The 15,004-nt window shown below is 54.2% G+C and overlaps 1 protein-coding gene across 3 annotated transcripts in view; it reads right to left on the reverse strand.

Moving 5' to 3' along the window:
* The window catches only part of LOC122394138 (CUGBP Elav-like family member 1), a 37,003-nt gene extending 23,018 nt beyond the window's left edge, over nt 1–13,985 (reverse strand). For 2 of the 3 annotated variants that reach the window (XM_043390784.1, XM_043390781.1), the window contains exons 1-2: nt 13,264–13,976; nt 1,114–1,304 (exon numbers count right to left, since the gene is read on the reverse strand). In XM_043390784.1, coding sequence (XP_043246719.1) covers nt 1,114–1,304; nt 13,264–13,418 — 346 coding nt within the window. In that variant the 5' untranslated portion in view covers nt 13,419–13,976. Of the gene's footprint in view, nt 1–1,113; nt 1,305–13,263 lie in introns of all 3 variants that reach the window. The other variant, XM_043390791.1, reaches the window with a different exon arrangement.
* Nucleotides 13,986–15,004: the final 1,019 nt, after the last annotated feature.

Below are 15,004 nucleotides of genomic sequence, written 5' to 3' on the forward strand. Positions count from 1 at the left end.
TAAGCGTATCCTTTTAAAGATATCGTATTTGCAACGCAGGTTTCGAAGGACTTTACCAGGGGCGCGAGGAAGTCATCAGTTTAAAAGGTCGTGAGAAGTCAACACTCCCGAGTGTTTAAACTTTCAGTTGAGTTCCCGGGAATAAAGGACTATCGCACTGAGTTTCCCTTAGGGAAATGCCTAATTGTATGTTCAATTAAATCAACAGCTAAGAAACGCAACGCAATCCCCGTAATTACCAACACAACTCGTACAATTACTCGCCTCTATCCATCCCCAAAACCTTACATCTCAGCTAATAAGGCAGAACGATTTCGATAAATTTCCGGTGTCTGGCGGCTCCGTCACGCTAAATCCCGGCACCACACTGGCGCGGGGTCGGACGGACGGCTCCGGAGGCAGTCGTCGGTAATTTATGGCAGAGCGACCGCCAGCTGTTGCGTGTCGTCCGCTCGGCTGTTGTTGGGTCGGGTGACAGACTGGATTGACCTTAACTTCCCTGCTGCTCTCAGCGTGACCAGTGCAGTCAGGGATTTCACAGAGCGAGCGTGCACGATCTTGTGGATGCATCTAGCAAGTTGCGATACATTTTTGGTTACCTAACCTAGAGGCTAGAACTAACAATTTCCAGAGCTGATTCCACTGATACTTTATTGAAGAACCTCCGTATTTAATAAGCTCCAAAAAAAAAAGAATCCCACCGGAAGTCCACTGGATCCTAGCACACAACTCACAAACACCATGTGTTGTTGTGTGTCAGCCATCTGACGTCATGTTGTCACCCCGGTGCCAGCGCTCGTGTGGCACGGCCCGACGAGCGGTGACCCCTGGTGCCGACCGGGGACAGCTCTGTGCAGTTGGCATCACATCAGTCCCCCAGCAGCCTCCACATGTCGCCCGCTGATTGATACGACTTTAATGAGATAGAAGCTACTTTATTCTCCCCTTATTAATTACGTTTTGAGGCTGGGCTGGCGCCAGAGACAGCTCCATTCTGTTAGATGCGGTGTTCGTTCATCAGGCGCGATTGTTGTGTGGTGTGTTGCCTGTGGCGGTCCTCCCTCACCGCCGTGACAGCGTCTCGTAGCTCCCCCGTCCGGTGACCCTACTGACCTTTACTGTGACCTGTGATCTTGTCCCGCAGCACGTTGATCTGGTGGATCGGCCCGAACTCCTCAAACATGCCACGGATGTCGTTCTCGTTCATGTGACGTGGCACCTGGCCCACGAACATCTTGATGGCGTCCGCATCGGGCTGGTCCCGCGACACGCGTCCGTTGCTGCTGCCATCTGACGGGACCGTTCTGAAATAAAACGGCAAAGTTAGCTTATCCGCGGCGGTGAATTATAATTTCATGGCACCACTGTGTGTGTCACATTACTGCGTGTCATGACCGCTCGGGAAACGCGCCAGCTATCGCCTCAGTGAGCTATCGGCCGGCTCGTATCGTGGTTTCTGTCAGCTCCTATCAGCAAATGGCTGGCTTCGACGGGCCTTTCAGTAAAATGTCAAGCATTTGTGACGACACGTTCTGAAGTGTCGGCGTCTTATCGGCGGGCGCGCATCCATCTTCCGAGTCGGTGACACGCTAAACTTTATCAGCCGCCGGCCATCCGAGAGCTGATAGACGTTATTATGAGATCACAGAAGCACGTCAGAGTATTTTCAGAAAAAGCGCGGCGTACGCATATAATTACTCAGCGAAATATAACGGTAAAGCATACACATAATCCACACCGTCTATTCAACGACCTTTATAAAAAGTAATAAACATTGGTCCCATTTGAAATATTTTGCATCTTTTAAAGTAAAACAGCTGTACGCATGCACTTCCTTCGCTGCTTTTGCATCCTGTCCGACTTTGTTCTCCAAGTGAGCACTTGCGACAGATCGTAAGCCGCCCGTGCGGCGAATTTCACAGAATCAAAGTGTACTGAGCGACTGATAACCGGGGACCCCACGCGGGCCGTGCGCGTGCATGGCATACCGAACCAACGGAAAACGACAGTCACAGAATGTCAATGGGGGACGGTCCAACCCATCGCTACCAACTGCAAACGTCGCTACGGGCGGACAGAACGCTCCAGTCAGCAAATGACGGTGTTTAGTCGACTTCAGCGCTCTGGCTGAGATGTGACTGAAATATTAGTAAAATCAATTCATTTCGGTGATGTCGAATTAGGTTGATTGATTGCTACCGTCATCAAATGACGAGAAATTAAAACTGCTGGCTTCAGCAGGACATTTTAATGGAATAGTCATTACAAACTGTTGACACATAAAGTGATTTCAAATAATGAAAGTATATCACGGAGGTCAGTTTTTGGATAAAAATAACAAAATGGGCACTAGGTGAGTCAGAAGTTCTTCCATTTGGCGAAGGGAGGGAATTTAAAGACATTTTTCCCCTAAGTCGAGGAGATGTTCTCTGCATCTTCTTTTGTCACTGTGCAGTTTTGATAGAATGATCCAGATTTATAGAACAACTCACAGGCTGTAGAACAGTACAGAAATACTTATCATTGACATAATCCATGACCCGGATTAACCAGCCCCGCCTCCCCTGTCGCACCAGAGGGGGTGAGGGAACGCCGGGGGGGGGGCACAGGGGAGGGGTGAGAGCGCGGGGGCAGTGTTTGCTCTCTGCTCTGTATCGCTCCGACAGAGCCGCCTACGTCGCTATCAGCCGGTCACAGTGCGATAACCAGCTGTTATCAGTACTAGAGAGCTGGAGCGAGGACGAAACACCGAGGACGGTACGCCAGGACTGAGGCTAGAACGGCGACGGAGGGGAGATTGAGGTTTACGGTGTGGGAGATTGAGCGTTACTGACGGCAGTGAGTGAGTTTGCCGTCAATCTGTTCACCTGGCCCCACCGGTCACCATAGTTCGCAATTCCCGTCACCGGAGACGGCCTAAAAGCACGTCAAGATGAATGGTCAGAAAAAGACCTCGCGACCAAGACGAGACCGCGTGAAAACTGCCGCGAGCGACCGAGGCCGCTGACAAATGAGCCTAGCCTTTATCGTTAATATAAGATGATCGTCTGACGTTTTTGGTGGTTTCAGCTAGTTCAAAGACATAGCTATGACAAGTAAACAAAGTTCTGGAAGTGCCGTTTCACAGTGCTTCTTTGCTTGGCTAGAATAACTATGATGTAGTTATGACGTTCTATTAGCTCCAGCTCAGTCCGCCGCGCCGTTTGCGTTCCAGCGAGCCCACCGGTACAGCATACCTCCAGGCGCTGACCACTACTGCCATCTAGCGACCCAGATAACAAACTAGCACAAAGCGCAGCCGACGCGACAGCCGGGCGTGAGTTGAGGAATGATTTCTGGAAGGTGCGCTAGACTATGTGAAGCTGGGTTCTAGAAGTCAGTTTCGTCTACATATATTCAAGTGTTAAGTGAAAGTTGCAGTAAATGGCTGAAGCCATCTTTCAACAATTTGACAAGTTAAGCTGTAGGTAAATATTAAGTTCGCTTATGTATTTTTCAAATGGTGCATTATAATAGATATTGTTGTCTGAACACATTTTATTTCAAATTTACATATCAATAGGTCTCAAATCACCGTGGCCGATCGGGGCGTGGCCGTCGGCCCGAGGTGTCCGCCGGTGACGCCGGGGACGGAGCTATTTCCGCCCGCGTGCTGACTGAAGCGCCGCGACAGCAGGGACCAAAGTCGGCTGCACGTCGGCGTCACCGGAGCTGACGGCTCGGGGCCCGTCGGCTGACGGTCCGACGCCGTCAGCAGGCGGCCGTCATCAGCCATTGACAGGGCGACAGCGCCGGTATGTCGTCCATCAGTCGAACGGGCGACGCTGAGCGCGTACGGCGTCTGTCTGGGCGGCCCGACTATACGGCGTCTGGGCCTTCCGACTGTACGGCGTCTGAGCGGCCCGAGTGTACGGCGTCTGAGCGGCCCGACTGTATATACGGCGTCTGAGCGGCCCGACTGTACGGCGTCTGGGCGGCCCGACTATACGGCGTCTGGGCGGCCTGACTATACGGCGTCTGGGCGTTCCGACTGTACGGCGTCTGAGCGGCCCGACTGTACGGCGTCTGAGCGGCCCGACTGTACGGCGTCTGAGCGGCCCGACTATACGGCGTCTGGGCGGCCTGACTATACGGCGTCTGGGCGCTCCGACTATACGGCGTCTGGGCGTTCCGACTGTACGGCGTCTGAGCGGCCCGACTGTACGGCGTCTGAGCGGCCCGACTGTACGGCGTCTGAGCGGCCCGACTGTACGGCGTCTGAACGGCCCGACTGTATGTACGGCGACTGGGCCGGGCCGGATCCGGCCCAAAGCCTATACTGAAAGCGGAGGGACTGCCTTATGCTGCTGAATGGCTAGTTAGGCGGCGCTAGGATAACGGAAATGCTGACTTGTTGAAGAAAGAAATCGTGGAAAGCTCATTCCGTAGCATCACTGTGTTTTGAATGATCGAACTGAAAAAGCTACGCTCACTGCTCAGGCTATCGCAATAAGCTTTGTGAGTTTGAATGCGAATAATCATACCACGACTTTCGTCATCCTCTGTCTGATGGACTTTATGACATGCCGACTGGTCATAAGCTGCCCGGCATTCGACAATAGCATGCAGTGTCGAGGTTTTCACATCCCCGAATTTCTGTGTAAATTGTAATTATCCACCGCCCCGAAATTTTGTGTAAGTTTACAACATCGTCCGTCCTTCACTGCCTCCAACATTCATCGATGTCCGACATGTCAGCGCCCACAGCGGGCTCCCAGCAGCGGGTTTGTTCATTTGTCTGCGGCCGGCGCCGGGACGCCGGTCCAACACCTGTCCGCGTCGTCCGTCTGTTGGGATAGTGTCCGCTCCAACCGGCAAACTAAATGCTCGTGCTGAGAGACTCCCGGTGTCAAGCGTTTGTTTTCCGGGGTGAGAGAGGGCCACCCGTCAGGAGGATCTCCTCAGTCCACGGTGGACGCTGCCTCGTCCACTCGCGGTGGACATAGCAGGAACGGTGGACGGTCGTACGAGGGACAGACCGACTCTCGGTCGGTCGACCCGCGCGAGTATTTTTATCGCTGATCTGCTGGCAGGGGCGACGACGATGACAGACGAACGAGCTGGCACTTCAGTCATCAGCGTCACCATGACGTGGCGCCGCTGACACGGCCGCGCAATGATGGGATGATGGAGGTCGGGATGATGTGGGGTGTGAAGCGGTCAACTCACACCTCCACCCTCTGCCAAGTTCTAGTTGCCAGTTGCATGAATGTGTGACGCCTGCGATGGTGTCAAGTGTTATGTCCGGTATATTCCAAGGTCAATTGACAAAGTAGCATGCGCATTGGCATTTGGCATTGACACTCAGTCCGACCCTTTGACATTATCGGGTAGCCATCTGACAGCTGGGATGAGATGCGACTATTTTAAGCTAGCAAATAATTGACCTGTAGTGGAGAGAGGACGTCCCTCAAACGTGAACCAGTTGACCTAGCCATCAACAGGTTCTGGCCGGTCTGATCTAATCGTTGATAATTACAGCTTCCCGAGAAAAAGTGTGGCGTAGGTCCATTTCTTATGGACGAAGGTGCATTTATATCACAGGGAAGTAGACTTATGTTGACCACCTTGTGACCTCAGACCTGTTTCACAACTTTGAATCTTTAGTGGATCAACATTGGATCCATGAATTGATAGTGCTGTCAGACATAATGTTATTTCGATGAAAAGTCGCGCTCAACCACGCCATAAGTATGATAATGAAAAAAATCAACAGAGTTGCATCTGTCAAAATTGGGAGTTATAGTGGGTTTTCGCTACAAATCATTCAATGGTTGTTTAGTTTCAGTAGTCTGAATATCATAGGGAAGCACTGATCAGTGGGCATGGATAGCTTCCTCTCTGTGCTACCGTGGCTGTCCCGTCGACTGGAATGCACTGAGGACGGTGTTCGGGCCCGCTCGAGTGATCTATAGCGGGCAAAGGAACGTGGTCACCGCCGCCGGCCGGCCGCCAGCCGCCGCGTGTAGCTATCATTCAGGGTGTCGAGCTGTGACGTGAGAGAGGGCAGTGCCACCCGCCACTGGTGACCTGTGGACTGTCTGTGAGCTGTCCTGTGGGCTGTCACAGACCGACCCAGCCGGCCACCGTCCGGTGTCGGTGTCTAGTGTCCCCGTCAAATCAGTCACTGGTGACCCAATTCATCCTTCCACCATTCACTGTCTCACAAGATGTCTCTATTTAAGTCCCCCTCGGTATCAGTCTCCAACTGAACCTGTTCTTCAAAGACCCATTCCCCCTTTAAATGAGTGCAAAGGAGTAAACCGTCCGCGAGTCTGTGGTTGAGCTGCTTGCTCTCCACCTGGAAGGAGCGAAGTCCGAGTAGGAATGTGTAGCGCGGCGGCTCTGTTTGTTTCTCGGGCACGGCCCGCTCAAAACAGAGGTATGTTGAGAAGATATTCCAAACAGAGATAAACAGGACTGCGCTTGAAGATCGTCCATTGTTCGTCACAAACTCTGCGATATAAACGGCCGCAGATTGTTGACTGCGCTTGTATCCGATCCGAGATGTAGCCTTTGAACGTTTCTGCCACATGCAAGCGACAGGATTATAACGCGAGCTCGGTCACAGCTCGCAGCGCGTCCCATCTAGCTGGGAATTCAGTGGTCTGAGTCACATCAAAACCTCTTGTACAGACCATATTCTAACAATGAACACCGTCTCTTCAATCCACCTTCTGACGAGCAGCTGAATAGAGGCCCTCCCTAAACACGATATACATCTAAAGACGCTCTTCCCGCTGTTTTGCATGTGAAATGTTAGATCAGAATGCTGTTCGAGAAATTGGAATTCGGGGTCTAAGATGAAAATGTCTTTAAGAGCCCATCTTAAAGCAAGAAGTATCTATTACCTTGTCATCAACAGCTTTTAATCTATCTATGTAAACTCCTGTAACCTAAATTACACCTCAAAATGAGCCCCACACCACATCCATGCACCTCATTTGGTCCCCATTCCCACACCATCCGTCGTATCGCCCCGTTGACCCCCTCCCCCCTCCCCGGGGCGTAATTAATCAGTGTCTGGCCCGTTGTCGACACCACTGCCCTGATGGATGATGGCCCGCTGCAAACAGCGCCGATCGGCAAAAATACACCCCTGTCCGGTCGGCCACGTTTGCAGCCCGGCTAATTCCTGTTGGCTTACATGCGTGCGTTTGTAAGCCAACAAACTGATTTGGATTTACAGCACTCCGAGATCAAACAGCATGTTCAAATCGTGGCGTCAGGACTCAGACTGGGTGAAAGTCGATATTTTCTTCACATTCTCGCAACATTACTATCCGTTATTATTTTTTTTTTATTCCTCGTCCTCCACACGGGATATGTTTTCCCATTTATGGGAGGGCTCCTGCTCCTCCTCAGGGCTACGGTGCAAGGCGGGAGCCCACCCCACCCCCCAGTGACACAGTTGGGGACGCCAGTCCGGAAGCCGGGCGGCACCGGGGATCGAACCCGGGTCCTCCCGACCACAGATCCGACGCCTTACCAACTGCGCCACTGGAGCCGTTACATAAAACATTGCTTATGTAATTCCAATATATAAAATTATCAGATGAATGAAAATTGCATTTCTGCTTATGTATTCTAAATTCTACAGAGACTATCAAGGAGGAAGAAAGTTAACAACTACACAGGATTCTACCGTCTAATGAGCCTAGCTTCATTGCTCCTACAGGGCTGAACTATTTCCTTCGCACCATCCATTCAGAGCCAGCCGTCACTTGACGGACACCATTCTGACCAGTCGACACCCGGTTACAATAAGCGATTGTCTCCGTGGATGCGGCGGGCTGTCACCACCAGCGACCGCTCGACACGGGTCGTCGAAGAGCTGTGACAGCCGAGCTGGGGGGCTCCGATTATCCTCCCCCCCCCCCCTCCATCCAGTGGGGGAAAGACCTCCACCACCGATCGCTAGTTATAATAGCCATCGATGACGATTGACATGCGACCATCCGGCCGTCCCCGCAGGAGGGATGGGGGGAGCGGGGACCAACGCGGGGAGACGCCCGACCTGACCTAGTGGTGGCCGAGACCGACGTGGGAGACGGAGACGACACTGGGCTCATGACAGTCGCACATGGCCTTATGTCACTGCCGGCGCCTTCAGTGTAGGCGCTACTACGAGTCGTGTTATCAGAAGAAGAAAGCATCAAACGCTTGATACGACAACACTTGGTCTCTGCCGGTGCCCGAGTTCCAGGGGTCCTGCAGAGGAGGGACTGCGGCCTAAAACGTCCACCGCCAGCCGGAATCCCACACCCGCGACCCAAATCACCAGTCCAGTGACCACAGACAGCAGCCACGACTCACTGCCGCGATCCACGCCTCACGTCCACTACAAACTGCCTTCTCATCAGCGCCCGCCCCAAACGGCCGCGGGGCCGTCCGGCCAGTGCGTCCACTCCGCTACTCTCTCCCCACTCCCCCGCTCTCTCCAGGCGTGTGAATCCAGCGCACGGTGCGCTCACCTAGATCCAGCGAGCTGGACGCAGCACATGTCGCCGCGACAGGTGCTCGTCGCGAAACTGGGCCTGGCGCGGCGCCAGCCCCGGTAGTCTGGGTGACGTCAAAGTGGGAGGCGCCACACGGCACGTGTCGTTGATGACACGCCGTTAGGGCCCTCACAGGCACTGTAAACGATACCTGCTCTGTAAATAAATCAACTCGGAATTCAAAGTCACTGTGACGACGCTGCTGCGTGCGTTAATTGGAGGCGGAGGCCTGTTTTAGAGGGACTCGAGTTGTGGTCGAAACGCCTGTTTTTGTTCAATTCAGGCATGTGTTAGTGCAGTGTGCACTGGTACAGCTCCTTGCAAGCAATAACATCCCATACCGTTTTCTCCGCGACCTATCGCTGGAACGCAATAACCCCCTCCTGCGTGACCACCATTGATCAATCACGCAGGCCGGCAATCGGGTAATCTCGGCTCGTTTACCGATTTACTGGCCGAGTGACCGCGGCCGGCGGCGGATCAGGATCGGGCCTCCTCGATGGGTCGGATGTCATTGCACATCTGGAGATCGTTGAGCGTCGGCCGGTGGCGGCACACGTTCCATCAACGTCACGAGCTGGACGGTTAATTCGGGGGTCCACCTGAGGTCGGTGCCAGTTGGAGCCAGCCGCCCAGCGCGGCCGCCGTCCAGAAAAACCCACATGGAAACGAGAGCAGGAACGAGATTGGAAGGGGCGGAGAGGTTGAGATTAAAAGCAGACGATAAAAGCAGCGAACTTTTTGTAAAAAGATTCCTATCATATAGACTTTAAAAAACCGTTCCCTTGCCTTTTCTCTAGATGATATGCTTTTCAGATACAATTGAGTAAACCAGGACTGAAAAAAATCCCTGGTACTTGTGGTAAGCTGAAAAAACAAAAACTCAGAAAACAAACGTTTCCGGCTACAGGAGAAACCATAAAGGGAGCATAGAAATCCCAATCGGCACTGATGAATGCCAGCTTTGAGCATTCCATTTCACCGCATTCATCCCCGTCGAAATCCCGCGAATATGCGAAAATAACGAATGGCCCGTCATCGGCCGCCGGCGAAGTACACCTACACCACACAAATCCAAATATTTATCATTTACGTCGGCAACCGGTCGCAATTAGCATTTCGCGGCCGGCGAGTGATAATTCAGCGTTTTCTGACACGGTTCTGACGCGCCGCAGGCCGGCCGGCCGGCCGCCTTGGAGGGCCGCCAGGACACCGATGAATTGAGAGACGAGTTGGCCGAGCCATCGGAGCTGATCGGTCGCCGATGGGGACGGGACGCGCGCGCTGAGCCGACGTTATGCAAAGTCAGACGGCGAGACGCGGAACCGAGCGACGCGCCCCGCCTGGCCGTCGTCGATAAAGGGAAGACAATCGGCGAGTGCTGGAGGGTAGTGTAAACGTTAGCAGCCGGTCGGACGGACAGACAGTTGTATCAGTCGAGAGTTCACAGAGTGCACAGCGCCGAGCCAGGTATCTTGACGAGCGTGATATGTTGGAGGGATTACCGAGCTCGTCCAGCCCGCCGTGAGTGAAATGTGCCACCATAACGCCGGTCCCATGTCTTGTTCAATTGAGAACAATCTACATAAAGACAGGCATTTTATACAGACTAGGGAAAATCTAACAAACCAATATGTAGATGAGCATTGAACAATAATAGGCTGCAACAGCAGATAAATACAACTCTCCTGTCTCCTCAGGCACGCCGATGAGAATGACCGCACCTCTGTCAGCCCTTCCACTCCATCTGGGATCACTCTCCGTTGAACTGCGCGTCCATTTCCACCGAGAGCTGCACTGGGTCAGAGCCGGCCCGGCTGCGATGGCTCTCCCAATCAGCCTGATCACGACACCGCAAACGACCCGGCCGAGCGGGCCCTCGACAAAAACGGCGCACTCTGTCCAGCGCTGGGCGCCGCCATCGACCGTCGCCGCCACCGCCGCCGCCGCCGCCGCCGCCGCTACTGCCCTCCGGCCAGCACTTGGCCGGGGAAATGAGTGCCGATCACCATCCACAACACAGCACCCATTAGCGCGCCGCATTACGCAGCACGAGCCAAAAGCGGCGCGGCAAACGCCGCATATTGGCGACCACCACTTTGCCGAAATCTGATCCGGAGCCAGCCGCGTGCAACGGGGACGGCCAGAGATGATGGAATAGTGCTCGTCGGCAGCGGCAGCGGACCACGTGCGGACAGTCACGCATCGCCCCGTGCCGAAAACGTGGCGCCGTGTGCCGTTACGTGCCGCCACGTGCGGCCACGTGCCGGTGCGTGGTGACAGACGCGGCTAAATATTGGCACTTCCTGCGCGGAAACGGTTCCGCAATGTGTGTGGAATGTCAGGAAGCAGACTCCGAGCTATTTTAACACAACGCCTACACTTCCTGCCTAAGTAAACTAACATGACCAGGCAGTATGAGCACTTTGGTGAAATGCTCGCTTACCTGAACAGGCGTGCAAATTAGGGCGCCGGTACTGAACTAAGTTTTGGAAATATGGCTTTGAAAAATTGGCGCAAACCTTTCCTTATTTTTCCAGCATCCGGTGTGATAGAAGCCCACGCCTAGATCGTTCCCATGGGGCACACGAGCACATGTAATTCGGTTGATCGGTCCCGATAGCTTGCCATCACAGGCCTGAAGATGTACTCCATAAAATAAAAGAAGTCATTCCAGGTTAGCGTTGCAAATTAAATAACTCATGAATGAATGGGTGACTTTCAAAATCAGTCCTTCATAAAAATAGTATTGGTCAAAAAGGGGATAGTTTCAAGTGACCAGTGAACTTGACTGCAGGCGGTGTGTTACACTAAAAAACCCTCCGAACTCCTATGAGCATGAGCCTCATCAGCAGCCACACCGTGCCCAGAGCGTTACCCGAGCTCCCTGGTGTGAGGCCGGTGACTGAGTGACCCCATCTCCGCCCGTCAGCAGCGCCTGAGGTCAGCGGTTTGGCCGGGGGCACGAGCAGGGGAGGGGTCAGTACCGCCGGGTGGGTATCGTATAACGTCGGCCGGCAGAAGAAGCTGACCCCGGGGACCGGATCGGCCGCACCACTGACCATACAGCCGCTGCCAGTCAGTCTCATCTCCCGGGACAGGGGAGATAACTGGACCCTCGGGACGGGAACGGCTTCCTCGGGGCCGAATGTCTTCAGAGAACGGGATTTTCTTTGTGTCGTAATATTTCCAAGGAACGTGTGCCATTTTTGTGGTAGCCCCAGCCGGAATGATTGTTTTTATTCCATGACCTTGTCAGTTTAAAGTTACAGAAATGCCTACCTCAGACAGCTTGCCACGTTCAATATGCTGCGAATCAATCACGCTGCTCTTTAACAAGTAGCTTAACGATACATTTCGAACACAACAAATCGTCATCATGACATGCTTCTAATCTCCGAAAGAGGAAAAAAACTGATATGCTTGAGTTTCTAAACAAGCAAAACTTTGCCGAGTCAGTAGCTTAAAATATATCTCTGCCAAATCGCCCACGCGGTTGGCACTTTGTCTTGTTGAGCGGATTATCTTGCCTCCAGTGTAGACTCGCAGTTGGACAAATACACCAGATATCCCTTATCGCGCGCTGAAATGCTACACTAGGGGGAGACATGTCAAAGGGACGTTTTAATGTTGTCCCCACGTGTTGCGCATTAAAACGTTATTTATTTTCCCTTGTAGTGAGAATGATATTTGATATTTTCGCGGAGGGCTGGCACAGGATGAAATGTTAATGACAACCAGCCATTTTAAGTCACGAAAACGCATTCACGTTGCGAAATACTTATATCTTTCCCTGGTTTGGCAACTGGTCAATGATCGGTCATCGATCGGTCACTGATCAGTGATCAGTCACTGGTCACAATTGCTGATCAGTTACTTATCGACCACTCGTTGGTCACTGATCAGTGATCGGTCAATGACCGGTCACTGCTGGATCGGTCACTGGACAGGTGCAGATCGGTCGGTCGGTCGGTCAGAGAGGGTCTAGGGGGGAGGGGCTCCTCCAGCAGCACCGGACGGATGCCCTCCATCAGGACAGCCGACCGGTAGACGGCGGATACTCATCACAGACCGACCGTCGCCGCCGCACGCGATGTACCCCGCAGGGGGCGGGGCACCTACGGGAGGGGGAGGGGACCCACGCGCCAGATGAGGCCCAGAGGCGGGGCTGACCAATCCCAACGAGAGAGAGGAAGGTGCTGATCACCTCGTATAGGAAGAAGGATGGAGCTATTTCCGTATCCACTATACGGGACACTGAATAGAAGTGGGGTAGGAGGGATGACTCCACCGCTGGGGAGGGGTGGGGGTGGGGGTTCGCCCCCACAGGAAGGACGGCCCGATCGCATGCTGCGCTCGGAGAGACAGGCTGCCAATAGCACGCGACGGGGGAGGTCGGGGCGATAAGCAGAGCACAGAGGATATAGGACAGTCAGGGCGGGCGGCTCTGCACTGGCCAGAGACGAACAGGTGCGCTGCGCCGCTGCCATGGCTCGTGCAAGAGCATTTATTTTCTCAAAACGGATAAATATTTGGTTCACGATACATGTGATTGCAATGTCTTCACTAATGCAGTTGCGGTGAAAATTTGCGGGAACCCACTGACTGATGTTCAGTTGACGCTCAATGTTTGATAAACCAGTAGATTTGTTCGCTTGAAAGCGACGCATTGACTTACACGACCACCCGAGGAAGGACTCAACCACCCACACCCCAGCGGACTCACCTAGATTTGAGGTCGGCGGGTGCCACGGGCGCGCCGGGGCCGCCGGGCGCGCCCGCCGGCGGCGGCGCTATCTTTCCCGCCAGCGCGTTCAGCGAGGTGAGCTTCAGCGCCTGATCACTGGCCGCCTTCTCCGAAGCCACCTGGTCTCTGTGCATGACACTGCGGCCGCCGCAGCTCCCGCAGCGACACCGGGCTCTCACACAGCAGCAGAGTCTACCTTCGGGCTTGTCTGTCAGCTCACAAACTTGATAACGTCTTCAGCTCACTTCCCGCTCACGTCTTGCTCACGTCCGAGCCACGTCCGCTCACGGCGCACCGTCTCACGTCCTGCTCAGCTCGTGGCACGTGGTCGACACCGCCGCGTTCGGTCGGCTGGAGTCCGTTCCAGCGGCCGGTCCGGTCGGCTATTTCGGGTCGGCGTCACCTGCGACGCGGCCGACGGTCGGAGCGCGGGTCCCGCCGCCACCGACGACGACTGGCGACTCGCGACGGGCGGCAGTGGAGGTCTCCGAGCGAGCCGCGTCGGCGGACCGGCGCCGAGGAGAGCTGGCGGCGGGTGGATCTGCTGGAGACGCTGTGGAGGAGGACGGTGGACGCCGGGCTGGTGTGTCGCTGTCCGCCGCGCGCCGAGTGACCGGTGGATCGCCGTCGGAGCGTCGCTGTACTCTGGCCGGGCGCGGGCAGCGCGGCCCGCCGGCCGGCGCTATCTGCCCGCTCCGGCCGATAAGATAGCGGGCCGCCGCGCGCCGTCATCGCATACCCGGCTATCGCATGGCATATGGCGGCGTCCGGCCGCACCTGGCGCCGGACGCCGCCCGGCACACAAACTCACAAACTCACACAAACTCAGCGCCCGGCACATAAACTCGCAAACTCAGCCTCGGCGACCGACATACAAACTCACAAGTCAGGCGTCCGGCACATAAACTCACAAACTCAGCAATCCAAAATAGCTAAGCACCGTTTCACACGGCACACAAATTCGACGTGCGGCACCCAAACTCAGTCCATGCGGCATACAAGCTCAGCAGTCCGCAAACAAACTCAGCACCACGCACATCGCTATTGGATAAGCCAAGGGCAGGTAGGCATGAACGTCATACACTGTTGTAAATGGGTGCAAGGCAGCGGCTTCCGTTACGCCCTAAAGCACATCGAAAATCGTCCCTCGTGCAGCCTCAGCACCACTCTGCCACCACCACTGCCAGTTCGTTGCCCGACCTTTTATGTTTTAGCCAACGCTGGTGGTCTCTTAGCGCTCGAGACGGGAGTGGCTTTTGTCTCCCGATCAGGCGGCCTTTTAATCGAAGCAAATGAGCTGACTCAACGCTGACTGCAGTTAAGACTGCAGAAATGAGCAAAAGACCTCATTATGTGAAGTTTCAAAGACGCAGTTCATCAATTTATCAACAATACTCCCGACAAAACGTGTAAAAATGGATTACTCAATTTTGCTGTGTTGAAGAACGATGAAGCTCGTCGTTGGGCATGTATTTTGGCAACACAATCAATACCAATGCAATTAAAGACGCACCCGATATAGCATCCACTCACAAGTATGATGTGCTGATTTCGTGACACATCACTCATTATAGACAGCGCATCGATCCGAGACAATCACGTCGACCTCAGTCCTTCCCCCGCCCCACTCAGCCAGCACTACACGTTGAAGAACAGAAAGTCCAGCAGCATTGCCGCCCCCAGCAGGGTGATCTTAGCTCGTGACGGCAGCGCACTGTCG

Source organism: Amphibalanus amphitrite, unplaced genomic scaffold (genome assembly GCF_019059575.1).
Source record: "Amphibalanus amphitrite isolate SeventyFive unplaced genomic scaffold, NRLGWU_Aamphi_draft 000025F_arrow, whole genome shotgun sequence".
NCBI lineage: Eukaryota > Metazoa > Arthropoda > Thecostraca > Balanomorpha > Balanidae > Amphibalanus > Amphibalanus amphitrite.